Source organism: Rhinopithecus bieti, unplaced genomic scaffold (genome assembly GCF_001698545.2).
Source record: "Rhinopithecus bieti isolate Rb0 unplaced genomic scaffold, ASM169854v2 scaffold_14454, whole genome shotgun sequence".
NCBI lineage: Eukaryota > Metazoa > Chordata > Mammalia > Primates > Cercopithecidae > Rhinopithecus > Rhinopithecus bieti.
In genome coordinates this window covers 805,909-832,451 of record NW_016808228.1, presented here as the reverse complement: position 1 = coordinate 832,451, position 26,543 = coordinate 805,909, and the positions used below count along the sequence as shown (strand labels likewise).

At 49.7% G+C, this 26,543-nt stretch overlaps 3 protein-coding genes across 10 annotated transcripts in view; 1 reads left to right on the top strand and 2 right to left on the bottom strand.

Annotated features, from left to right (window-relative positions):
- Positions 1-2,718: 2,718 nt before the first annotated feature.
- ZNF3 (zinc finger protein 3) lies at positions 2,719-15,253 on the bottom strand. Of its 6 annotated transcripts, none has more exons than XM_017885982.1 (6): positions 14,819-15,253; positions 12,069-12,189; positions 10,047-10,177; positions 8,313-8,401; positions 7,906-8,032; positions 2,719-4,954 (listed from the first exon to the last, which is right to left on the bottom strand). In XM_017885982.1, exons 3-6 carry the CDS (start codon positions 10,099-10,101, stop codon positions 3,888-3,890), a joined length of 1,338 nt encoding a protein of 445 aa, XP_017741471.1. In that variant the 5' UTR covers positions 10,102-10,177; positions 12,069-12,189; positions 14,819-15,253; the 3' UTR covers positions 2,719-3,887. The 6 variants fall into 6 exon arrangements, with proteins under 6 accessions (XP_017741471.1, XP_017741469.1, XP_017741470.1 ...); XM_017885980.1 differs by lacking the exon at positions 14,819-15,253 and adding an exon at positions 14,154-14,279; XM_017885981.1 differs by lacking the exon at positions 14,819-15,253 and adding an exon at positions 14,154-14,279 and having other exon boundaries at positions 12,073-12,189.
- A 5,405-nt stretch (positions 15,254-20,658) lies between these two features.
- On the top strand, positions 20,659-24,164 carry COPS6 (COP9 signalosome subunit 6). The gene is made up of 10 exons (XM_017885986.1): positions 20,659-21,061; positions 21,285-21,410; positions 21,604-21,735; positions 22,386-22,474; positions 22,578-22,640; positions 22,889-22,936; positions 23,025-23,139; positions 23,220-23,312; positions 23,414-23,514; positions 23,645-24,164. The coding sequence occupies exons 1-10, from the start codon at positions 20,674-20,676 to the stop codon at positions 23,783-23,785; spliced, it is 1,296 nt and encodes a 431-aa protein (XP_017741475.1). The 5' UTR covers positions 20,659-20,673; the 3' UTR covers positions 23,786-24,164.
- Positions 24,165-24,757: 593 nt separating this feature from the next.
- Positions 24,758-26,543, bottom strand: part of MCM7 (minichromosome maintenance complex component 7) — a 9,467-nt gene continuing 7,681 nt past the window's right edge. For all 3 annotated transcript variants that reach the window (XM_017885971.1, XM_017885972.1, XM_017885974.1), the window contains exons 13-15: positions 26,136-26,304; positions 25,267-25,376; positions 24,758-25,108 (exon numbers count right to left, since the gene is read on the bottom strand). In XM_017885971.1, coding sequence (XP_017741460.1) covers positions 24,907-25,108; positions 25,267-25,376; positions 26,136-26,304 — 481 coding nt within the window. In that variant the 3' untranslated portion in view covers positions 24,758-24,906. The remainder of the gene's footprint in view (positions 25,109-25,266; positions 25,377-26,135; positions 26,305-26,543) is intronic.

Below are 26,543 nucleotides of genomic sequence, written 5' to 3'. Positions count from 1 at the left end.
AAGCTATTTGGGCCCTCTGAGATAACATAGGTGTTTGGTTCTCAGGACTCATGTAAGAAATTCATTTTAACACACACTAAGTCTGCTGACACCCTTTCTCTGCTCATGTCAGCAGCTCTGCCTCATTTACTGTAGGCCATCCTTCCTCACCAAGTATTGGATTTTTTTTTTTCTTTTCATAGAGACGCAGTCTCATTGTATTGCCTAGGCTAGTTCTGAACTCCTGGGCTCAAGCAGTCCTCCCATCTCAGCTTCTTGAGTAGCTGAAACTACAGATGTGTGCCACCACGCCCAGCTAATTTTTATTTTTTGTAGAGACTGGGTCTCACTATGTTGCCAGGGTGGTCTTGAACTCCTGAGTTCAAGCAGTTCTCCTGCCTCGGCCTCCCAGAGTGTTGAGACTACAGGCGTGAGCCACTGCACCCAGCTGATTATTTAATACATGAAAACCACTTGGAAAAGAGCCAGGCAGTGCTGACACAGAGTATATGACACATGTATCAGCTGCCGCTACCATCACTTGCAAATCCCATCTCCTCTATAACCTCAACTCTGAAAACAGTATCTTTCCACTCCAGCTTTACTGAACCTGCCCAGGGCTTGATGCTGGTTAGATGGAGAAGGATGAGGAGTATAATCAAAGAAAACTTACAAAATTTTGACCCTGACAGGTTTACAGAAATTTTAAGAGGGGGCAATAAATGGGAAAGTGGGATCTGGTTTGAAACATACTATGAAACTGTAGAAAGTCCAGGTGTAACTGCTCTGCAGTCCACTGGAGACCCACGACTGAGGCTTGGGAGAGCCATCAGGACAACATGGGCAGATTTTTTTTTCTTCTTTGAGACAGTCTCGCTCTGTTGCCCAGGCTGGAGTGCAGTGGCATGATCTCAGCTCCCTGCAGCCTCCACCTCCTGGGTTCAAGTGATTCTCCTGCCTCAGCATCCCGAGTAGCTGGGATTACAGGCACATGCCACCACGCCTGGCTAATTTTTGTATTTTTAGTAGAGACAGGGTTTCACCATGTTGGCCAGGCTGGTCTGAAACTCCTGACCTCATGATCCACCCACCTTGGTCTCCCAAAGTGCTGGGATTACAGCCTTGAGAACACAGGCAGATTTAAAACTTACTTGCATAGGTTGGGCGTAGTGGCACATGCCTGTAATCCCAGCACTTTGGGAGGCTGAGGCAGGCAGATCATGAGGTCAGGAGTTTGAGACCAGCCTGGCCAACATAGTGAAACCCCATATCTACTAAAAATACAAAAATTAGCTGGGCGTGGTAGTGGGCGCCTATAATCTCAGCTACTAGGGAGGCTGAGGTTGCAGTAAGCCAAGATTGCTCAACTGCACTCCAGCCTGGGCAAGAGCAAGACTCTGTCTCAAAAAAAAGAAAAACAGTAATCTATAATTTTATTTCGTTTTTGAGACCGTCTTGCTCTGTCATCGTGCAGTGGTACAATCACAGGGACTCACTGCAGCCTCAACTTCTGGGCTGAAGCAATCCTCTTAACCTCAGCTTCCTGAGTAGATGGGACCACAGCGTGCACCACCACACCCAGCTAATTTTTTTTTTTTTTTTTTTTTTGGAGACGGAGTCTCACTGTGTCGCCCAGACTGGAGTACAATGGTGCGATCTTGGCTCACCGCAACCTCCGCCACCCGTGTTTAGGCGATTCTCCTCCCTCAGTCTCCTGAGTAGCTGGGATTACAGGCACGCGCCACCACACCCAGCTGATTTTTTGTTGTTGTTTGCTTTTAGGAGACGGTTTCACCATGTTGGTCAGGCTGGTCTCAAACTCCTGACCTTGTGACCTGCCCACCTTAGCCTCCCAAAGTGCTAGGATTACAAGCATGAGCCATGGCGCCCAGCCCTAATTTTTTTAAAATTTTGTTGTAGAGATAGGGTCTTGCCACATTGCCTAGGCTGGTCTGAAGAGATCCTACTGCCTTGGCCTCCCAAAGTATTGGGATTATAAGCATGAGCCACTGCACCTAGCCTATAAAGAAATTTTAGTGTTGGGCACAGTGGCTCACGCCTATAATCCCAGCACTTTGGGAGGCTGAGGCCGGCAGATTGCTAGAGCTCAGTTTAAGACCAGCCTGGGCAACATGGTGAAACCCTGTCTCTACTAAAAATACAAAAGTTAGCTGGGGCGTGGTGGCGCACACCTGTAGTCCCAGCTACTCTGGAGACTGAGGCACAAGAATTGCTTGAACCTGGGAGGCAGAGGCAGCAGTGAGCCAAGATGGCGACACTGCATTCCAGCCTGGGCAACAGAGTGAGACACTGCCTCAAACAAAAAAAGAAAAAAATTTAAGTCAACTTTCAGATTCCATTTTATTCCCCAAAATGTTTTTTTTTTTTTTTTTTTTTTTTTTGAGATGGAGTTTCGCTTTTGTTGCCCAGGCTGGAGTTCAATGGCGCGATCTCAGCTCACTGCAACCTGCACCTCTTGGGTTCAAGCAATTCTCCTGGCTCAGCCTTCTGAGTAGCTGGGATTACAGGCATGTGCCACCACACCCAGCTAATTTTGTGTTTTTAGTAGAGACGGGGTTTCTCCATGTTGGTCAGTATGGTCTAGAACTCCTGACCTCGGGTGATCTGCCAGCCTTGGCCTCCCAAAATGCTGGGATTACAGGTGTGAGCCACCATACCCAAGCCAACATATCTTGTTTTAACTGAAATGTATGGTCCAAACATTGCACAAAACCACAATCTCTTCTGAAAAACTATTCTGTTTAATAGTGCACTTCATTTATGCTACAGGATGAGCAGGGTTGGGAAAACACAATGGAAGGTCATCCCATCGGTTGGGAATACTTGGTGAGTGCCATCCTCAGCCAGCAACGAGCTCTGCCACCAGGCTCAGGCACAGCCTGCCTTCTCTGGGCTTCGCTTTTTTCCCCCCTCCTTTTGGGCTTTGCTCTTTATCTGCATTACTCTTCAGCTGCTGAAGAGTCAGAGGTGGAGGCAGGAGCGGTCTGGCTGCTGGGGCCGGATGTCAGAGGTGAGAGGGCAGGGTAGGCAGGCTGAGTGAGCTCCTTGAAAGCATCCTTACCCATTGAAAGCATCCTTACCCAGGCATTTAGAGAAAATCATTTTCATCACTGGAGTGGGAAGAGGACGAGAGGACAGGAATCAGAGGCCAACGCTAAGTGCTTCTGACCCTCTCCCTCACAGCCGGTTACTAGCTGTTTGGATAGATTTGCCCATTCAGCCCTAGGACAACTGGGGAGGGCGGGGTCTGCCAGCAGTATCACCAGGTTTCTCTTGGAAACATGGTCTGGCTGCTCCAAGAGCCCTAAAGGACATCATCATCACAGATGATGTTTCTGGAATCTCTTCCACCCTCAATAATTTAATCCCTCAATGCCAAATTTCCATAATTAATAAAATCATGAAACAAAACAGCATGTTCCTTATCGAAACTTAAAGCTGGACTAGGAACAGTAACTTTGAAAGAGTCTCCGTTTCCCCTCCCTAGCAAATAACAGGACCCAGAGCGTCCTTTCCACTGCCGTCTGTGCTGACTACGTGGACTCCAACTAAAGGAATCCATCAAATTCTGTCCCGACTGTGCTTCCGTCCTCACCTTGGAAAGGTTCCTCTGCTGTGAGAAAAACAGTTTAGTGCAAACTCCTTTCCTAAATGGGGTGACTGGTCCCAGAGCTGCTTTCTGTTCCCAGCACACCATCCGCTTGCCTTGTCGCTTTCCAAGGCTGGTGTGATTTCTGGTAAAATTCACCGATTTGCCCAATCTGCCCTATTCTCTAAAATGGAAGGTCTGAGTTGGAAGGGACACATCCTAAGCTGTTGAGATTTATAGAGTAAGGCAAGAGCTCTTGAGACTCAGGGGAAGTGAGGAAAATGGGTGTGTGGCTCTTTCACGTGGACTCTCTGATATTTAACTCGGTTGTAACTCTGAGGGAGCTTTTGCTCATGCCCATCCCATTCAAAGGCTTCTCTCCAGTGTGAATTCTCTGATGGCGAACAAGAGCCGAGCTGTACCTGAAGGCTTTCCCACACTCGCTACATTCATAGGGGTTCTCCCCGGTGTGGATTCTTTGATGCTGAATAAGGCCTGAACTGTAGGTAAACTTTCCTCCGCATTCCATACATTCATAGGGCTTCTCTCCAGTGTGGATTCTCTGGTGCTGATAGAGGTGTGAGCTCTGGCTGAAGGCCTTCCCACACTCATTACATTCATAGGGTTTTTCTCCAGTGTGGATTCTCTGATGGTGAATAAGGGTGGAGCTCCTGCTGAAGGCCTTCCCACATTCATTGCAGGCGTAGGGTTTCTCACCAGTGTGGATTCTCTGATGGTGCGTGAGGGTGGAGCTCCAGCTGAAGGTCTTCCCACACTCATTACATTCATAGGGTTTCTCCCCCGTGTGGATCCTCCGATGCAGAATGAGGGCAGAGCTACAGCTGAAGGTTTTCCCACAATCACTACATTCATAAGGTTTCTCCCCAGTGTGGATTCTCTGATGCTGAATAAGGTGTGAGCTCTGGCTGAAGGCCTTCCCACACTCATTACATTCATAGGGCTTTTCCCCGGTGTGGATTCTCTGATGTTGAATAAGGTCTGAAGTTCGATTAAAGCTCTTGCTACATTCATCACACTTATGGGGTCTGTCTCCCACGGGGAGTCTCTGATGTGAGATAAGGTTGGAATTCACAGTGAAGCTGTTCCCAAAGTCATATTTCTCGCTTCTCTCTCCCATGGGGGTTATCTTCTCCTCAACTGTCACTTGACCAAAATCTTGCATTTTCCTGGTCAGTCTTTCTCCAGGGGAGTTCCCCAGTGGCCTCTTTAGACTGACTTCTCGTTCATAGGCTTCTTTAAACTTGAGACCCTGAGAAATATCCTTCTGAAATCTTCCCAGTAGGACCCCATGTGATCTTGTGTCTTCAGAAATTTCTTGATCATTTTCAGTTCTGGTCTCACGATCTGACACAATAAAAAATGCAAATGTCACTTGTTCCTTGGGGAAGAAAGAGTGAAAATCACAGGACGGGATCATCATAATGAATACTTACAGTGCCAAGTGCACATGCCTGCAAAAAGGCCTGCCCCATATGTGTGCAGCTAAGGCAAAATGAGACAACCAGGCTAAGGAGACAGGGAAGGGGCGGGGCAGAGAGCAAAACCAAGGAGAACAGAGCTGGAAGTGGAGCGAGAGCTGTGTGTGTGGAGGGGAGGACGGATCAGGCAGAGAGGTAGGGAACCAGTATTAGAAGAGGAAGGTCATATTGCTTAATGAAGTGACAAAGCCTTTAGAGAGATCAGGGCAGTGGATATAACTGGGGACACAGTGACTGCAAGAAGGGAGAGCAAGTACAGTACAGTTGGTGAGAAAAAGGGGGAAGGGTGAGGAGAGATAGCAGCAGCGCAGGAAGGAGCAAGGGGGAGGATGCTAGCGGCCGACATGGCCCCATAAGAAGACCAGTCACGGCTGTCGTCACGCCACAAATGCCAAGCCCATGGAAACGGCAAGACAGCTGAGTCTACTCTGGGCCCTATGCATAAAAGGCTATGCTTGCACATGAGGCGATGCAAAGAATCTCAGTGTGTGACGTCTCTTCACTCCTTTGAGTTTCTAAAGGCAACTCTGCGCACAGAGGATAAATGTAAAGGGTCCAGAGAATTTGCGTTTTTAGCTTTATTGGTATTTTAAAAAGTAAAGACAGGGTAATGTGTGTTAGGGACAGGAACAGCTGTTTCTCCTTCACCTGAACAGGTACCTCTTTAGGACCTCTCTGCTCTCAGTTCCCTTTGAACCCAGGCCCCTTGGCTCTTCCTCTCACTCTAGCAGAGAGATGGTGGCAGGATTCAGAAATGGGAATTCTGCTCATGGGAAGAGACATGGGACGAGTTTATCTGCTCACCCTGAGAGTCCCAGAGCTCAATTCCAGACCCTGGATCTGCCAGAAAGAGAAGGGAAATGTACAGGGAGGTCTCAAATGAGACTTAGGAACGCCTCCTGGCTCTGTTCGGGAAAACAGCCACTAAGAATGGTGTGAGAGACAAGGAATTCTATATCCTAAAGGTTAAGAAACTAATTTCTTAATTTTCCTTTTTTTTTTTTTTTTTTTTGTTTTTGAGACAGGGTCTCACTCTGTCACCCAAATTGGAGTGTAGTGGCGTGTTCTTGGCTTACTGCAACCTCCACTCCCAGGTTCAAGCAATTCTCCTGCCTCAGCCTCCCGAGTAGCTGGGATTACAGGCACACGCCACCACCCCCAGCTAATTTTGTTGTATTTTTAGTAGAGACGGCATTTCAACATGTTGGCCAGGCTGGTCTCAAACTCCTGACCTCAGTATCTGCCCGCCTCAGTCTCCCAAAGTGCTGGGATTACAGGCATGAGCCACCGCGCCTGGCCTAATTTCTTAACCTTTCTAAGTTTCTACAGAGCAGCAGGGGCACTAGGTCCTGAACAAAGCAACAGGTCCCTAGAGGTTAGAGAAGGGGAGTAGAGAAGCAGAGAAGGGGAGGAAAGAGACGTGGGCACACAGCAGCACCTCATGTGTTCGGGGATCGCAATACAATAATCCTTCAGAAAAGTCTCTGGATTATATATTAAGTCCTGAGAATAATATGGAAAAAGTACCAGATTTGGCCAGGCGCGGTGGCTCACACCTGTAATCCCAGCACTTTGGGAGGCCGAGGCAGGCAGATCACCAGAGGTCGGGGGTTTGAGACTAGCCTGACCAACATGGAGAAACTCTGTCTCTACTAAAAATACAAAATTAGCCAGGCGTGGTGACACATGCCTATCATCCCAGCTACTCAGGAGGCTGTGGCAGGAGAATTGCTTGAAAGCGGGAGGCGGAGGTTGCGGTGAGCCAAGATCACGCCATCGCACTCCAGCCTGGCAACAAGAGCGAAACTCCATCTCAAAAAAAAAAAAAGGTACCAGATTTGGAGTTAAAGACTAGGCCCCAAGTTTTACCACTCATCAGCACAATCGATGACCATGCATGCACAAGGCATTGAGACCTCTACCCTCACCTCCACTTTATTTACTTATTTATTTTTTGAGACAGGGTCTCTCTGTCACCCAGGCTGGAGTGCAGTGGTGCCATTTCAGCTCACTGCAACCTCAGCTTCCCAGGCTCAAGTGATCCTCCAACCTCAGCCTCCCAAGTAGCTGTGACTACAGGAGTGTGCCACCATGCCTGGCTAATTTTTTGGATACTTGGTAGAGACAGGCTCTCACCATGTTGCCTAGGCTGGTCTTGAACTCTTGACCTCAAGTGATCCTCCTGCCTCGGCCTCTCAGAGTGTTGGGATTACAGGTGTGAGCCACCTCACCTAGAGGGTGAGGTGGCTATCACTTTCCTTACCTGTAAAATGAGGAATAATACTAGCTGCCTCAATTAATGTGTTACTGTGAAGATTAAATGAAAGAATATATATGAGAACGCTTTATAAGTTGCAAACTGCTGTATAAATGAGTTAAGATTATTGTTCTTACAATTTTCCAAGACTAAGTCAATCCTTAGCCAGGCCAGGCACAGTGGCTTATGCCTGTAATCCCAGCACTTTGGGAGGCCAAGGCAGGTGGATCACTTGAGGTCAGGAGTTTGAGACCAGCCTGGCCAACATGGTGAAACCCCGTCTCTACTAAAACAAAACAAAACAAAACAAAATAAATGCAAAATGTAGCCCGGTGTGGTGGTGCATGCCTGTAGTCCCACCTACTTGGGAGGCAGAGGTGAGAACCTGGGAACGCTTGAACCTGGAAAGTGGATGTTGCGCTGAGCAAAGATTGTGCCATTGCACCTCAAAAAAAAAAAAAATCTGTTGAAACAGCTCTTTTCAGTGACTAGATTGTTACTAACAAACAAAGAAGCAAAGAAACACCAGCGAGTTTTGTAGAGAAGGTACAACTCCTTACCCAGTGAGAACACGTTGCCGTAATTCTCCAGCATCACATCTCTGTAGAGGTCCCTCTGAGCAGGTTCCAAACGCTTCCACTCCTTCCGGATGAAGTACACGGCTACATCCTCAAAGGTTACCAGCTCCTGAAACAACACGTGCTGGCATGCAATTTCAGGGTGAGGAATGTGAATGGCAGCACCAAAAAAATAACTGAGGATGGGGTGAAAAATGCACATTTGGGAAGGGAGGAAAGGAGGGCAGGGTGGAGGAAGAGAGACAAGAGTCCAAGATGGAAGGTGAGGGTCCGTGATTCAGCAGGACAGAACCATGGGCCTGATGGAGAAGATCAGGGTTTAAGGCTCTGAATGGGATGTCATTGCACAGAAAATGGAAAGGAAAAGGATGAAAGGAACCACAGCTTACCTGGGACTTGGCCTTTAGGAGTGCAGCTGCCAACATCTCATCCCCCAGGCTGTCCTTGTCAGAAAAGGCAGGAACTTTTGAAGGAAGAGCTGAAGGCAATAAAAGGGCCCAGGAATGAGTCCATCTACTCTGTGACCTCCCAACCTGCTGATTTCCCAACCCACAGAAAGCTCCCGGGGTCCTGGGACAACACAGGACCCTCTCTCTCACATTTCTAAGTTTGCTTCCTCTGCAGCTAGCTCGTGTGTCCAACAAAGGCACACTCAGAGCGGGTCCATCCTGCCTGAGCAGGATGGCCAAGTCATTCTTGGCCTCCAGTCTGCCCCAGGCCCCCCCTTCTCTCTCCAGTCACTCTTCTCTCAATGCAGCCGCCCAGTCCTATCTTAGTGATGACTGCATTCTTGTCCATTCACCCAAGTTTGGCCAGAAACATACGACCCTGCTCTTGCACGGTCTATTTTTTTTTTTTGAGGTGGGTTTTGCTATGTTGCCCAGGCTGGTCTCAAACTGCTGGGCTCAAGTGATCCTCCCGCCTCAGCCTCCCAAGTAGCTGGGATTAGTGATTACAGGCGTGCACCACTGCACCCAGCATGAAGTTCTTAGACCACAGAAAAACCAGCAGCTCCACCCCAACCCTAACTGGAAACACAATGCCCACAGCTCCTTTCTCTCCACCCCAGATCAAATCTGTACACTAAAAATGTTTCCTCTTTCTATGTTGGATCTCTTATCTTTTTCTGCAATTTTTTTTTTTTTTGAGACAGCATCTCGCTCTGTCGCCCAGGCTGGAGTGCAGTGGCGTGATCTCAGCTCACTGCAACCTCCATCTCCCAGGTTCAAGCAATTCTCCTGCCTCAGCCTCTGGCATAGCTGGGACTACAAGCGTATGCCACCATGCCCAGCTAATTTTTTGTATTTTTAGTAGAGATGGCCACTGTGTTGGCCAGGATGGTCTTGATTTCCTGACCTTGTGATCTGCCCACCTCAGCCTCCTAAAGTGCTGGGATTACAGGAGTGAGCCACCGTGCCTGGCCGCAAAATATATTTTAGTGGCTTCCTATTCAACTCTATCTTTTTGCCTATGACCCACAAAATGATTCCCAAGCGCTTCCTCTAAAAGCATGCTCCTAAAAAGCACAAACTATGCCTATGAAGTCAGCTGCATAGAATGCCCAAAAAATGGAATAACTGACACGGTTTCCTTAATCTCACGTGAGGTACTCACAACCCTTCAAAACTGCCTCAGTGGCCAGGTGCGATGGCTCACACCTGTAATTTCAACACTTTGGGAGGCCAAGGTAGGCACTGAGCTCAGGAGTTCAAGACCAGCCAGACCAACATGGCAAAAACCCCGTCTCTACAAAAATTAGCTGGGCGTGGTAGTGGGTGCCTGTAGTCCCAGCTACATGGGAGGCTGAGGCAGGAGAATCACTTGAACCCAGGAGGTGGAGGTTGCAGTAAGCTGAGACTGTGCCACTGCACTCTAGCCTGAGCAATAAGCAAGACTCCGTCTCAAAAAAAAAAAAAATCTGCCTCAATTATCAAACCGATCAAGCTGTCATTGATTACTGTTCAGTCAGCTTCCCCACTAGGCTGTGAGTTACTGAATGACAAAGAGTGTGTCTTATTCACATCTGGATTCCAGTAGTTAGCCTAGTACCTGGTGAATGAGCGATTTCAATGGATGACTGCTGAATGACTGAGTAATAGAATGAATGAGTCCTTATTCCTCACCACTCTCAAGCAGGGCCTGAGGTTCCTGAGATACGAGATCGGCCTGAGTTTCCATGGAAGGGCAAGGTGCTCTCTGGTCTCCTACGTGCAGACTCAGCGGGAAGCAGGTTTTGAAGGAGAATGAGGAAGCACTGCAGAAGCAAAAGTTCAAGGTTCAAAGATAATTCAAAAAAACCTCCTGGATACAGAAAAATGAGAGCTAGTATTTCAGTGACTACCCAGGAACAGTGAGAAGAAATGCGGCAACTGGGACTAGTCTTTTATTTATTTATTTTTTTAGATGGAGTTTCACTCTTGTCACCCAGGCTGGAGTGCAATGGCGCAATCTTGGCTAACTGCCACCTCTGCCCTCCGGGTTCAAGTGATCCTCCTGCCTCAACCTCCCAAGTAGCTGGGATTAAAGGCTCGCGCCACCACGCCTGGCTAATTTTTGTATTTTTTGTAGAGACAGGATTTCACTATGTTGGCCAGGGTGGTCTCGAACTCCTGACCTCAGGTGATCCACCCACCCCAGCCTCCCCAAGTGCTACGATTACAGGCGTGAGCCACCACACCCAGCCTGGGACTAGTCTTTTAGATCCTGCTAAATATACTCCCTGAAATGAGACTATCACAAGGACCACAAAAAGGGCCCAAGTTCCTCAACAATATCCCACCATTGGCTGCCCCCACCGCTTTGAGTAGTATTTATAACAAAATGCAGGAGCAGGTATATACATTTACTGGCATAAAAAGACTACTCCCAGGCTGGGCATGGTGGCTCATGCCTGTAATCCCAGCACTTTGGGAGGCTGAGGCGGGCAAATCATGAGGTCAGGAGTTCAAGACCAGCCTGGCCAGCATGATGAAACCCTATCTCTACTAAAAATCCAAAAAATTAGCTGGGCATGGTGGTGCGCACCTATAATCCCAGCTACTCGGGAAGCTGAGGCAGGAAAATCACTTGAACCCAGGAGGCGGAGCTTGCAGTAAGCCAAGATCACGCCACTGCACTCCAGCCTGGGCAATAGAGTGAGACTCTGTCTCAAAAAAAAAAGGAAAAAATACAAAAATCAGATGGGCATGGTGTTACATGCACCTGTAATCCCAGCTACTTGGGAGGCTGAGGCAGGAGAATCGCTTGAACCCGGGAGGCAGAGGTGGCAGTGACCCGAGATCACGCCACTGTACTCCAGCCTGGGCAACAGAGTGCAACTCCGTCTCAAAAAAAAAAGAAAACCCTGGATTTTATCTACTTCTCATTATCTCTTTACTCATTTGCTCACATACCAAATGTTTGCTGAGTGCTAACTCTATCGCAACTCACAACTGCAAGGAGTAAAAAAAAATCAGGAATGCAAAAAGTATGTGCTTCATAATTAGACTGTTACACTCACATAAGGCATCAAAGGAAGAGGGCTGGATAAAAGAATGTTTGAGAGAATAAAAGAAAAAAAAAAACAAAGGAAGAGGAGTCCTGTTTGAAAGTCAATTACAAGTTTGGACAACTCTGGTCTTCGGGTAGCATGGGATACAGAATGTCCAATACCAGTGCCCTTACACAGTGGAAAGCACTGACTCAGGCACAAGCCAGGCCACTGGCAATCAAGGTGACACACCTTATCGCCCTCCCAGCAGGGTCCCTTCAACAGTGTCTCAGAGCCAACCATCATATCCTCTTATCAACCACCTTTACAATCTCCAGGGCTATTTATGAGCTGACACCCTCAACAAGTCAGCTTTCAGTACAAACTCCTAGAAAGGCCGGTCAAAGGTCTGACTCCAGAGAAAAAGGCAACGCTCCCTCTCACAGCTGGGTTAAGCAAAGCTGGAACTCAAAGGCATATTGTTGAGAACAAGCACCCAGTGTCTGGAGCAGTAAACAGTGTTTCTCACAGAAAGAAAACTCTCCATTGTGCCCCCATGGCTTCAGGTCCAGGCGGGGCCCTTCCCCTGCTCTGTTGCCAGCCTCACTCCCTGGTGCTGCCCCTGGGGACCGCGATAGATGGCCTGGCAGTGAGAACAAGACACGGAAAGCTTTACCTGCCTGATTATTTCCTTCCTTCTTTGAAGTCAGTCCCTAGAAGGCCAAAGGAGCAATTACTGGGAATTTAACAGCCTCTCTTCAAGTTCCCGGGAATTCTGACTTTTGTCGATGCCAACGCTGTGTGATTAAGGGAGAAAAAAAGGAATTTAAAATATTCATGCAAACATCTTTTTTTTTTTTTCCATGTGAGACAGGGTCTGACTTTGCTGCTCAGGCTGAGGTGCAGTGAGTTTAAGCTCACTCCAGCCTCAAACTCCTGAGTTCAAGTGATCCAGCTCAGCCTCCCAAGGAGCTGGGACTGAAGGTGTGCACTGCCACATCTGGCTGAGTATTTTTAAATTATTTTTGTAGAAATGCAGCCTCACTATGTTGCTCAGGCTGGTCTCAATCTCCTGGCCTCAAGTGATCCTCTCGCCTCAGCCTCCCAAAGCGCTGGGATTACAGGTGTGAGCCACCGCGTCCACCCTAAACTTCATTTCTAATCAAGATATTTAGAGAAAAGGAAAAAAAGAGAGAATACTTATTATATGCTAATAAATACCAATTAAGACCACCACCACAACTAGTAGTATTTGTGTTGCACCCGTGGAGAGATGAAGGGGAATGGTAGTTTCTTAGGTCCACCTCCACGCAGGGTAAGAAAGTTCTAACGTTCTGTCAGCTAACTTGCTAGATACTGTGCTACCAACTACTTCAGCAGGGGATCCACATTGCACAGCTGAGCCATTAGAAGTCTTCAGGTGATTCGATGAAAATCTGTCTCCTTGGACCTTCACCTTACAGAGACCTAGTGCATGACAGAAATTCAATGACTGGCCACATGCAGTGGCTCACACCTGTAACCCCAGCACTTTAGGAGGCTGAGGTGGGAAGAGTTCCAGGCTACAGTGACCCATGATGGCACCACTGCACTCCAGCCGGGGGCAACAGAGCAAGACCTTAATACACACAAAAATTTTAAAAGGAAAAAAAAAAGTGCCGGGAACGGTGGCTAACGCCTGTAATCCCAACACTTTGGGAGGCCGAGGCGAGTGGGATCTCAAAGTTGGGATCACTTGAGGTCAGGAGTTGGCGACCAACCTGGCCAAAAGGGCGCAACCCCGTCTCTACTAAAAATACAAAAAAATTCGCCGGGTGTGGTGGCGGGCGCCTGTAGTCCCAACCACTCGGAAGGCTGAAGCAAGAGAAGCGCTTGAACCGGCAGGCGGAGGTTGCAGTGAGCTGCCATCGCGCCACTGCACTCCAGAGAGAGACTGTCTCAAAAATAAATAATTTTTAAAAAAACAAAAGAGCTTAAACAACAGGATCTTCTCCTTTCACCTGACTGTCCATCAAACACATATAATCAAATGGTGCCCACTCTCCACAAATGTCTTTTCTGGAGAAAATAATACGCTTAGTTCCTCTAATTAGTCCATCGGTTTCAGGTTCATCACTCTGCTATCCTCTCCTGGAGTTTACACAAGCCCTTCAAAGTGTAAACACCGATGTGGATTCAATCCCACTTCCAGAGAGAGGATCAAACCAGGAATCTAATACAACTGAAAACGGAGCCTGAGCCGGGTGTATCTATCACTCGATGCACTGGGCTCCAGCAGGATTACCCCTGGAATCGGAGTCTGCACCCACTCCCAGCCCTCGTGCTAACTGCGTACGCTTCGCAGAACTTCTCTGATCCTTGGACCCAGCTCCTGTCACGGACGCGAATTACTGTGTTAACATCAAATAAAAACGTCTGGGAGAAGTACCAAGTTAGGGTCGCTGTCATTAGCTGCTTTTAAGAGAGAGGCGCCCCTACCACTCTGCTGAAACTTTTAAACGCTCCAGCTGGGGCCCTGTTTAAGTCACAAAACCAGAACTGGAGCCCCATTACTAACCCCTACGCAGGGTCCCGCTAGGCTAGGGGGATCCCTGGGGAAGCGGAGTAGAGGACGGGCTGCAAGGGACGGAGGGGCGCCTCCCCGCACCCTGCTCCGGGCCGGCCGGGGAACCCTAAGGGCCGCAGAGGCACAGACACCACCCCCTTCCCCGGCGACCACAGCCTCCGTCTCACCGCGAGACCCGGGGACGCGTGGACTCACCCTGGGGGACAGGGACGACAGATTTGGGGGACCGGACACGGACCAGGCCCTGTTGGACCCTGTCACAGACCCACACACCGGGGACAGAACAAAGAACGGAAGTTCCCCCTCATTTCGCTTCCGGGTCGGTTGTTCTTGACACTCACCCGTGCCCCCAACGCCCACTTGTTCTGTCTAGGAAAATGGGAGGTCCTCGCCTCTCTGGTTTGCTGACTCAGGGCAGCTGGCAGGCGGCGAGGGCAAGGAGCTTGATCGCTGACGCGGCACTCGGCGATCTTTCGCTGTGGGGCTGGCCGGCTGCGCCCTCTGCTGGCCACGCACGTGCGAAAGCGGCCGACCACGGTCCTGGGCGTCAGGACATGTGCTTCGGCGTCGCCTGCCTTGGGGGCCGGCGGCTGGGGCGCACGGAGATGTCGAGCCCGCGCTTCTCAGGCTTGCTCGCGAAGGGCAGCAGTAAATATACAATTCTTGAAGGATTCATCAATATTAAAAAAATGGACCCTGATTTAAAACTTGCCTCTGAACAAACCGATTTTTTGTTGGTGTCTTGCAAAAATGTCCCCTTTAAATTACCCACATCTGAAGAAAACATTCCAGCCCATCACAGAGTTGACATGAGGAAAAAACCCGTGTACAGGTGATGAGAGCAGAAAAGAGGAAGCTACCGGCCGGGCGCGGAGGCTCACGCCTGTAATCCCAGCACTTTAGGAGACCGAGGCGGGCGGATCACCTGAGGTCAAGAGTTCGAGACCAGCCTGGCCAACATGGCAAAACCCTGTCTCTACTAAAAATACAAAAAAATTACCTGGGCATGGTGGCGGGCGCCTGTAATCCCAGCTACTCTGGAGGCTGAGACAGGAGAATCGCTTGAACCCAGGAGGCGGAGGTTGCAGTGAGTCGACATCCAACCACTGCACGCCAGCCTGGGCCACAGAGTGAGACTCTGTCTCAAAAAAAAAAAAAAAGGAAGCTACAGGTGGAAGCGAGGTGGGATAGGTAGTCAAGGAAGTGACCGTGTCCTGGAGACGCGGCAACCGTGGTGACCGCACAGTCAACACAGTAAGCCCCAGCATTTGCATTGTAATTGAACTCATTCAAGCAGTAGGGACTGTCGCCTGTAGGGGGCATGCGCATTTTGATTTCACCTGTCCCTTTGCTCATTATCATAGTAAAAAACACACCCCTGGGTGGAGATTTAAGATGCTAATGAAACATGCAATGTATCAACAAGCCTGTACAACCACTGCGCATGTGCACCTAGAGGACCACCCAGAACATGGTTACTAGTAACACCTCTCCCACCCCCTTAGGAATAATCGTGTAAGACCCCCCCGCCCCACAAAGGGGGTCTCTCTAGAGCCAGCCTTTGCTGTTTCATCCTTAGGAGCAGCCCTCCCTGAACTAACTCTCTCTCTCTCTCAGGGTGTACTGTCTACTCTGCACTTAACTTTCAAGATATTATTTTCCTTTTGCAATAAATTACTCTATGCTGGATTTCCTTTGACATGTGTTTCTTTTTTTCTTTTTCTTTTCTTTTTTTTTTTTTGTTGTTGTTGTTGTTGTTGTTGTTGTTGTTGAGACAGAGTCTTGCTCTTGTCACCCAGGCTGAAGTGGAGTGGCGTGATCTTGGCTTACTGCAACCTCCGCCTCCTGGGTTCAAGCAATTCTCATGCCTCAGCCTCCCAAGTAGCTGGGACTAGAGGTGTGTGACACCACATCCAGCTAATTTGTTTGTATTTTTAGTAGAGACAAGGTTTCACCATGTTTGTCAGGCTTGTCTCGCCTCAGCCTCCCAAAGCGCTGGGGTTACAGGTGTGAGCCACCATGCCCGGCCTCCTGTGTGTTTCTTTAAATGTTTTATTTTCTTTTGAGATGGGGGTCTTACTCTGTCACCCAGGCTGGAGTGCAGTGTTGTGATTTTGGCTCACTGCAACCTCCACCTCACAGGGTCAAGCAATCCTCCCACCTCAGCCTCCCGAGTAGCTGGAACCCCAGATGCATGCCACCACGCCCGGCTACTTTTTTGTAGAGACAGGGTTTCAGCATGTTGCCCAGACTGGTCTCAAACTCCTGAGCTCAAGGGATCCGCCCACCTCAGCCTCCTAAAATGTTGGGATTACAGGTGTGAGCCACTGCACCTGGCCTTAAATTACTTTAAACTAAGAAGATAAGAACTGAGGTATCACAACAGCTGTCAATAGAAGGAAAGCACCTCATCATGTTCATGCTTTCCTGTTCATGCTTTCCTCTGCCTTCTTCAACATATGAAGTCTTTTTTTTTTAGAGACAGGGTCTCACTCTGTCACCCAGGCTGAAGTGCAGTGACATGATCCTACCTCACTACAGCTTCAACCTCCTGGACTCAAGCAATCCTCCCTTCTCAGCCTCCAGAGTAGCTGGGACCACAGGCACACACCATCACACATGGCTTCCTTTCTGTTTTGTAGACTGGGTGGTGCCAGTTCATGAATCCCTAATAAAGCCAACTCAATCTTTTTTTTTTTTTTTTTTTTTTTGGACGGAGTCTCGCTCTGTCGCCCAGGCTAAGAGTGGCAGTTGCCAGATCTTAGCTCACTGCAGCTCCCTGCCCCCGGTTCACGCTATTCTCCTGCCTCAAGCCTCCCAAGTACTGGACTACAGGCCGTCTGCCACCTCGTCCGCTAGTTTTTGTAATTTTTGTAGAGAGGTTTTCATGTGTTAGCCAGGTGGTCTTGATCTCCTGACCTTTGTGACTCACTCCGTCTCCGGCTCTCAAAGGTGCTGGGATTACAGGTCTTGAGCCAACCGCACCAAAGAGATACATTTTTCTGGCCAGGCATGGTGACTCATGCCTGTAATGCTAGCACTTTAGGAGGCCCAGGCAGGCGGATCATTTGAGGCCAGGAGTCTGAGAACAGACTAGCCAACATGCTGAAAACCCGTCTCTACTAAAAATAAAAAAATTGGCCAGGTGTGGTGGCACAAGCCTGATATCTCAGCTACTTGGGAGGCTGAGGCACAAGAATCATCGCTTGAACCCAGGAGGTGAAGGTTGCAGTGAGCCAACATCTCGCGAAAGAGATACATTTTTCTGACCTCATTTTTCCAAACAGAAACAAGGCCTTATGTACTTTTCTTTGACAACCCTCTCAGTTTGTCCAGACCTGGTTGGTTTATCGCTGGGGACTAGAATAAGATAAATTCTTTTTTAACTTCCCTTTGGCCAGAAGACCCCTCTTCCTGCAGGATTTCTCAAGTCCGTTCCATTGAGGGTTGCTGGCCCCTTCAACTTTCCTTCGTCCAGGCTCCTAAACGGAGAGATTGCTTAATTCCCCTGTAAGTTACAACTGTCACCATACGGGGCTGTTCAGGGTCATAACACAGTTCTCCACCTGCTTTCTAGGAGCTTACACTGTGGATGGGGATACAGACATCTAGAGCCAGAGTCTGTCTGGCTCTTTCTACGTGTCTGTACCCCTTTTTGTAGGGGAGGCAGAAGGAGCAGTGTGTGCAACTTGCTTAGGCTTAGGGGTAAGGAGGGGGTGGAACAGCCTAGGCTTGCCAGATGTGAATTTTTGGGTTTTTTATGAGACAGCGTCTTGCTCTGTCACCCAGGCTGGAGTGTGGTGGCGTGATCTCAGCTCACTGCAACCTCTGCCTATCGGGTTCAAGTGATTCTCCTGCCTCAGCCTCTCGAATAGCTGGGATTACAGGCATGCACCACTATGCCTGGCTAATTTTTGTATTTTTAGTAGAGACAGGGTTTCACCATCTCTACTGGTCGAAACCAGGCTGGTCTTGAACTCCTGACTTCAGGTGATTCACCCACCTTGGCCTCCCAAAGTGCTGAGATTACAGGCATGAGCCACTGTGCCTGGCCAGGAACTCAGTATTTAAGGGAAGAAGGCATGCAAGAGGAAAATAAAGCAGAAGGAGAGGCAGTGAAGCAAATGTTTTTTTTGTTTTGTTTTGTTTTCCTTTTTTTTTTTTTNATCTCAGCTCACTGCAAGCTCCGCCTCCCGGGTTTACACCATTCTCCTGCCTCAGCCTCCCGAGCAGCTGGGATTACAGGCGCCCACCATCTCGCCCAGCTAGATTTTTGTATTTTTTTAGTAGAGACGGGGTTTCACCGTGTTAGCCAGGATGGTCTCGATCTCCTGACCTCATGATCCGCCCGTCTTGGCCTCCCAAAGTGCTGGGATTACAGGCTTGAGCCACCGCGCCCGACCGCGTGTTTTGTTTTTCTTGGACAGAGTCTCACTCTGTCGCCAGGCTGGAGTGCAATGGCGCGATCTCGGCTCACTGCAACCTCCGCCTCCCAGGTTCAAGCGATTCTCTTGCCTCAGCCTCCCAAGTAGCTGGTACTACAGGTGTGTGCCACCACTCCCAGCTAATATTTTGTATTTTAGGTAGAGACGGAGTTTCACCGTGTTAGCCAGGACAGTCTCGATCTCCTGATCTCATGATCTGCCCACCTCGGCCTCCCAAAGTGCTGGGATTACAGGCGTGAGCCACTGTGCTCAGTCCAGCAAATGGTTATTTTACTTTATTTTTTGAAATAGAGTCTCACTGTGTTGCCCAGGCTGGAGTCCAAAGGGTCCATCTCAGCTCACTGCAATCTCCACCTCCCAGGCTCAAGCGATTCTCCTGCCTCAGTCTCCTGAGTAGCTGGGATTACAGGTGGGCACCACCACACCCGGCTAATTTTTGTCTTTTTAGTAGAGATGGAGTTTCACCATGTTGGCCAGGCTGGTCTTGAACTCCTGGCCTCAAGTGATGCACTCGCCTCCCAAAGCGCTGGGATTACAGGCGTGAGCCACGGCACCCTGCTGCAAATGGTTACTTTTTTGTGAGGTTCTCATTAGTGTTTGGTAAATCTACATTTTATGTAAGATACAATAAACATTTGAAAAGAGGGAGTGGAGGAAAAAGTCAATTATGCATCTGTCTCATGATAGGTGGAGGAATGATTCCTGGTCTCTTCCTTGTTCTATAATTGGGAAGATGAGCTTGTAATCAACATTGTCAGTATGAGATTTCACAGAACTCGGATTAGGGCTGGTTTATAGGGGGAGTGTTTATGCTGAAAGATTTAGAGGCTAATGAGGAATTTCCTGGCAAGGAATTTGTAAGGGAGACCATCTAGGGAGGTATATGCCCTTTGCCATTGTAGGAACCTGGCTTATGTATGAGGCTATGACACAGGGTTGTGGAATTACAGCTATCTGGGAACAAAAAGGAAGGGAGTTTTGACTCAGTTCCCAAGCATAAATTTCTTCAGCATGCCCCCACCATACCCAGCTAATTTTGTTTTCATTTTTTGTAGAAACAAGGTCTCACCATGTTGCCAAGGCCGGTCTCAAACTCCTGGGTTCAAGTGATCCTCCCACCTTGGCCTCCCAACGTGCTGGGATTACAGGTGTGAGTCACCATGCCTGGCCTTGTGGAGTTATTTTATTTATTTATTTACTTATTTATTTTTGAGACGGAGTCTCACTCTATCTCGTCCAGGCTGGAGTGCAGTGGTGCCATCTCAGCTCACTGCAGCCTCTCCCTCCCGGGTTCAAGCAATTCTTCTGCCTCAGTCTCCCGAGTAGCTGGGACTACAGGCACATGCCACCACGTCCGGCTAATTTTTGTATTTTCAGTAGAGACAGGGTTTCACTATGTTGGCCAGGCTGGTCTCAAGCTCCTGACCTCAAGTGATTGGCCAGCCTTGGCCTCCCAAAGTGCTGGGATTACAGGTGTGAGCCACTATGCTTGGCCTTGTGGGGTTATTTTCGAAAGTCCTTGAGACAGTCCCTATTTCAGACATGCAAGCATGAGCCCGTCTCCTTGGTGTTCTCATGGCTCCAATTTGTTTGGACTTGACAATGTGATTTTTGTCCTGGTATCTGCAACTTTCACAAGATGGAGCAACTCAACACCAGATTCCATCCCAAATTATTCCTTCATTCACTCAAAAAGTATCTAGGCACCAATGTGTCAGGCACCGTGTTGATCACAGGGGATACCATGATGAATAAGAGAAGGAACCACAGGCTCCTGAATGCGAGAGTGAGGCATGTGAAAAACAGACACGGAGAGCTGGGTGTGGTGGCTCATGCCTGTAATCCCAGTGCTTTGGAAGGCGGAGGATGGAGGATCGCTTCTGTCAGGGAGTTGGAGACCAGCCTGGACAACCTAGTGAGACTCATGTCTCTATCAAAATAAAAAATAATAATAAAATTAGCTGGGTGCGGTGGGGTGCACCTGTAGTCCCAGCTACTCGGGAGGCTGAAATGGGAGGATCACTTGAGCCCGAGAGTTTGAGGGTGCAGTGAGCTGATATCAGGCCACTGCACTCCAGCCTGGGCGATAGAGCGAGACCCTGTCTCAAACAAAACAAAACAAACCACCACCACCAGACATGAGGGCCAGTGCAGCTGTAGCCTGAAGATCAAGGGCTAGAAAAGTAGAGGCCAGACCGGGGCCAGATCAGGCAGGGCCTTGCAGGCTGTGGTTAGTTGTCTGGATTTTATTGTGAGGGAAATAACACGACATGTCATTCATTCTGCAACAGCCTGAAGAACTAGGAGTTCTTACCCCAATTTTACAGACGAGGACGATCAAGTCGTTAATTTGTCAAAGGTCACCCGCAGGCGACAGGCGGGGACAGAGTCTGGGAAAACCCGCAGGGACCGAAGCCCAGAGGCCGTCGAGCTTCCCCGCACCGAGTGCCGCCCGCCGCGACCCGGGAACTGCCTGCTCCCCGGACGCCAAGCCCGCCGCTCGCCGCGGAGATACTGAACATGCGCTGCTCGCCTTACGGAAGCCGGGAAGGAAGGGGGCGGGGCCGAGGCTGGCGGGCGCGGGGAAAATGGCGGCGGCGGCGGCTGCAGCTACAAACGGGACCGGAGGGAGCAGCGGGATGGAGGTGGATGCAGCAGGTAACGGGCCGTGCGCGGGCGGCTTCTGGAGACCTCCTTCAGGGGTGCGTTGAGGCCTCGCTGTGCTCCCGGGAGAAGGGAGGAGGGCGGAGCAGCAACATCTTTCCCTGGGATAAGTTGCGGGAGGAAAAGTGTGGCCCGGGCTCCGCCGTCCCCCACTGCCATCTCCAGGGAAGAACGTAGGGCCCGGACTCTCACCCTCTCTCTTTCCCTCCACCCTTAGTAGTTCCCAGCGTGATGGCCTCCGGAGTGACTGGGAGTGTTTCCGTCGCTCTCCATCCCCTTGTCATTCTCAACATCTCCGACCACTGGATCCGCATGCGCTCCCAGGAGGGGCGGCCTGTGCAGGGTGAGTGTTGAGCATAGACTCCACTCTCCTTGCTCACCTCCCCCAGACAGTGGTCTTTTCCGCTTCCTTTACTGGAGCCAATTCCCCTCCCCCAAATCATCGTTTCCCCAATACTTGGTTCCCACTCATCTCAGACCCTCGGGTCATAGAAGTCTCTTTAACGTCACCTTTTCCATGTCATTCTCTTTGCCAGTGATTGGGGCTTTGATTGGCAAGCAGGAGGGCCGAAATATCGAGGTGATGAACTCCTTTGAGCTGCTGTCCCACACCGTGGAAGAGAAGATTATCATTGACAAGGAATATTATTACACCAAGGAGGAGCAGTGTGAGAGTGGAATAGATGTGGGGAAGAGGAGTGGGAGTTTAAAAAAATGTACAAGGTGGGGAAGATGGAGAGGGTTGGAAAGAAACCCGAGAGGTGGCCAAGAACAGAGGAGAAAAAGTGAAGAGAGTAGCTGGAGAGATCTCAGAAAAAGAACACGTTCAGAATTCTTTCTCAAAAAGAAAGTAAAGGATGAGAGAAGACAGGATAGAAAGGAGTAATTATTCTAAACTGAGCCAGGATTTGAGGAGGGAGGAGAAGCTGGTGAAAATACACCAGGAGTTTCACATTGAGGAAGGATGGTTTAAAGAGTTACTATGTCAGGCCGGGTGCAGTGAGTCAGGCCTATAATCCCAGCACTTTGGGAGGCCGAGGCGGGCGGATCATGAGGTCAGGAGTTAGAGACCATCCTGGCAAACATAGTGAAACCCCATCTCTACTAAAAATACAAAAATTAGCCTGGCATGGTGGTGCATGCCTGAAGTCCCAGCTACTCAGGAGGCTGAGGCAGAATTGCTTGAACCTAGGAGGCAGAGGTTGTGGTGAGCCAAGATCGTGCCACTGCACTCCAGCCTAGGCGACAGAACGAGACTCTATCTCAAAAAAAAAAAAAAAAAAAGAATTACTGTGTGTTCTGGCCCCTTCCCCTCCAGTTAAACAGGTGTTCAAGGAGCTGGAGTTTCTGGGTTGGTATACCACAGGGGGGCCACCTGACCCCTCGGACATCCACGTCCATAAGCAGGTATACATGCTCACACCTGTGCATGCTGGGGCAGAGAATGGAGAATGAGGGGAAGGAGAAAGGTGGGGGTCACTGACTTCTGTGCATTGTCCTTCTCTTCCAGGTGTGTGAGATCATCGAGAGCCCCCTCTTTCTGAAGCTGAACCCTATGACCAAGCACACAGATGTGAGTAATACCCCATACCTACTCTGTCGTGATTGTCACTGTTGCCTTTTACTGTGTGATACTCCTCTATTGGGGAATGCCAGGTGCCACTTACCAGCTGTGACTCTGGCTTAGTCATTTCATCTGCAAACCGTGAAGGGAGGTAATCCCTACTTCACTGGTTTCTTGGGAAGATGAGAGGAAATGGGTGAAAGCAGCTAGTCCAAATGTTGGCATATAGTATTCAGGTTTCTCCATCTCCTTCACAGCTTCCTGTCAGCGTTTTTGAGTCTGTCATCGATATAATCAATGGAGAGGTAATACCGTACCCTTCAACCCTCAGATCCTGCTCTTGGCCTCTTTCCTGCTTTTGATTCTCCCTTTGTGGGTTACCTTGCCCTGTAGGCCACAATGCTGTTTGCTGAGCTGACCTACACTCTGGCCACAGAGGAAGCGGAACGCATTGGTGTAGACCATGTAGCCCGAATGACAGCAACAGGCAGTGGAGAGAACTCCACTGGTAATGGAGGGGATTCCTTGGAAGTGGGGTTGGAAGGTGCGACCACGTCTCAACCTCCTCCTGCCCTCGTCCTCTTGCAGTGGCCGAACACCTGATAGCACAGCACAGCGCCATCAAGATGCTGCACAGCCGCGTCAAGCTCATCTTGGAGTATGTCAAGGCCTCTGAAGCGGGTAGGACAGGGGCTTCCCTGGGCACTTCCCTGGCATTCTTCCTCTCCCTCCTGGGGAAGTGACAGCATCCAAACTAATGCAGCCTCTTTTTGTGCCTTTAGGAGAGGTCCCCTTTAATCATGAGATACTGCGGGAGGCCTATGCTCTGTGTCACTGCCTCCCGGTGCTCAGCACAGACAAGTTCAAGACAGATTTTTATGATGTGAGTTTAAAACCTGGATGGGGAGGTGGGGCTCATGCTGTCACTTTCACGTGGAGGACAGGGGACTGTTGTTCCCTGGGCATGCCACGAGGGATCCCCTGAGGAACTTGTCCTTTCTGTTCCCTCCCAGCAATGCAACGACGTGGGGCTCATGGCCTACCTCGGCACCATCACCAAAACGTGCAACACCATGAACCAGTTTGTGAACAAGTTCAACGTCCTCTACGATCGACAAGGCATCGGCAGGCGAATGCGCGGGCTCTTCTTCTGATGAGGGTACTTCAAGGGCTGATGGACAGGGGTCAGGCAACTGTCCCAAAGGGGAGGGCGCTATACTTCATTGAGAGAAACCGCTGTCAATAATAAAGGGGAGCAGCCCCCGAGCACCCCTGCTGGTGGTGCTGTCCTGTTAGACACCACACTGGTTTGTCAACTTGGATGTTCATTGAGGTTCATCGTGAGCCTTGCTCACAAGCCCTTCTGATGCTTTTCAGTGAGGGAGGCACTGCCATTTCAAGTGACCCCGTGTCACATGGACTGTCATTAGCATCCAAGGCTGCCTGCTTCCACCTAAGCGATCTCTGTTCTACACTGTCACCGTTGACATCATCTTACATAGCCCAGCCCTATAAACGTGACAATTGACTACTTTCCCGAGCGAAATTAACTTTTCACACACGCAAAACAGAAGGGATAGTAAGCAGATTTTTATTAGAAACAACTCCAAGCCTTGATCCTGTGGGCATTGTGAATTACCAAGAGGGAGTTTCTTAATGACCGTTTACTACGTATCTTGGAGAGGCAGCTAGGAAGTGGTCTAAAGGTTGGGACTGCTGTATGTGATCACTTGTGCCGATTTTCATCACCCGCTAACCAGAGCTTTAGAGTGGGAGTTGGGAACTAAGCAGTTTAAGTAATGACCTATCTGCTAGAAAAGGGGAAAAACAAAGAGACACTGCATTTCATATTGGCACCGTATCCCCAGAGCCTGACTGGCACACAGGCAGTGTAAGACTAAATAAGGGAGTTGGGGGGCTCAAAAAGTGGAGCCCCAGCTCAAGTATCTCCAAACAGGGAACACTTGGTCTTTGCCACATCCCCAGCATCTATACTGGGGCCTGGCAGGGAGATGCAGCTTACTCAGTTTACTAAGTGGATGAAATAGGAACATAAAAAGGAACAGGTAGGAATCTAAAAAACACACAATACCCTGTTTTAATGAAAGGCCCAGGCTAGAAGGTGGCAAGCTACAAACACTTTATTAGCAGAAAGAATTAAGTGCAGCATAGGAGAAAGAGGGGCTCCTCCTTCCCCTCAAGGGCATCACTGCCCCTTCCCAAGGGGCGGGCCAGCAGGGAACAAGAGGACCCCAGGCTTGCAAGCACGCTGGAATCAGACAAAAGTGATCCGTGTCCGGGAAGCATTGACCTGCCAGACGTTGAGCTCCTCATATTCATCCAGAGCCGCCTGGAACTGGGCGGGTGTAAAGCCACGAGATACGCAGCGCTGCTCTGCCTCAGAGAACCGGATGCTTCGGCCCCCTGAGACCAGTTCACGGACGGTGGCAAATATCACATCTGCTGGTCTCTGAGTCCTGAAGGAAATGAGTGGGTGTGTAAGGTCAGGGTATAAACAAGAATGCTCGACATCAACAGAGAACAATGATGGTCAGTGTTAGAATTGAGGCCAACCTCAGACACATGGACACAAAAGCCAAAGTGACTTAGCTTTGTCCTTCACTAAACCACTCACCTAGCTGTCTGCCCCTTGTCTCCCAGAAGAGAGTCCTTTGACATCTCCATTAGCCTGATGGCTTCATTCACATCTTCCTTCTCCACTACGTCCACCATTCGCAGACGCGCCTAAGGGGAAGGTAGGGGAGAGATGGGAACGGGAGGAGGGCAGTGGAACAAGGTCAGGGAACACCCTTGTTCTGGCTTTAAGGCTGGGCAGCCCATGGGTCACCTACTCACAAAACAGGAGAGGAGCCCCCCACCCCCCCAGCATCCGCAGTGTTGGGCCGGCACTGTCAGACCGAGACAAGTGCAATGCCCAGGGCAGCGTCCAGCAATTGCCCAAGTCTCCGCCTCTCAACACTGGCCAGTCCCGGAGTTCAGCTGTCCTGTGAGGGAGACCAGACCCTTTTGAACTCTACTGGGCTCCCCAGCATGACAGATGGAGCTTGGGGAGCTCAGCCAAGACAACTGGCAGAGAGAACGTGTCCTGGGGGCTCGGGAAGTGCTAGCTCAGCAGTAGGTCGGTTAATCACACTACCTGCACGAACAGCACTTTGGAGCCCCCAGGACTGAGGTCCAAGACGGGAGGACAGAAAGGAAGGTCTGTAGCACAGGATCTAGGACACGGAGTGAAACAGATCCCAACCACCCACTCAGTGAAGGTTAACAAGTGGGGAAAAGGCCTTTTCCTCCACGGACGCTGTGCGTGCCCTGCTGGAGCAGCAAGTACCCACAGTGCGGTAGCACGGAGAGGACCACTATCTGCACTGTCAGCACTTTAGCCCCGGCAGGGCTGGAGCAGGAGGGAGTCGGTGATGAGAGCATGGTAAGGAGCTGCCCCTTTAAGGTCAAAACAGATGGTCCTCCAGCAGTTTGGGCACTTACCAGAGCAGTGGAAAGGCGCAGGATAGCCAGCAGGGTCCGAGCAGAAGTATAGGTAGCATCCTTACTAGCCCAAGCCTCTCGCCTCATCTCCACATACGCTGCCGTGATGTAGTCAGCCAGAGACTCTGGCACCGTGGGCTGCTTCTCACGGCACATGGCTATGTAACGCCTGTGGGGGAAGGTTCATGGGGAAGCAGAAGAGGGAGATGGGGAAGGGAGTGAATATGAGCCCATGTTGTTTTCTGCACCAGGGCTCCCCATTTAACATGGTCCCCTCCAGGAACTTTTCCAGGAACTTTAAGTGGAAAAAACAAATTAGTGGGTATTTGCTTGACTTGAATATCACCAAACATGGATTTGATGGATTTCACCAAACATATAGCCCCCGAGTACCCTCCCAAGCTATTT

Coding starts and splice junctions, on each gene's coding strand:
- COPS6 (XM_017885986.1), top strand. CDS start 20,674: ATGTCATTCATTCTGCAACAGCCTGAAGAACTAGGAGTTCTTACCCCA. Junction 21,736..22,385: donor TTACACCAAGGAGGAGCAGT/GTGAGAGTGGAA, acceptor CTTCCCCTCCAG/TTAAACAGGTGTTCAAGGAG. Junction 23,140..23,219: donor CAGTGGAGAGAACTCCACTG/GTAATGGAGGGG, acceptor GTCCTCTTGCAG/TGGCCGAACACCTGATAGCA.
- ZNF3 (XM_017885982.1), bottom strand. CDS start 10,101: ATGGAAACTCAGGCCGATCTCGTATCTCAGGAACCTCAGGCCCTGCTT. Junction 8,033..8,312: donor TCCTAAAGGCCAAGTCCCAG/GTAAGCTGTGGT, acceptor GTGTTGTTTCAG/GAGCTGGTAACCTTTGAGGA. Junction 4,955..7,905: donor CGGCAACGTGTTCTCACTGG/GTAAGGAGTTGT, acceptor TTATTGTGTCAG/ATCGTGAGACCAGAACTGAA.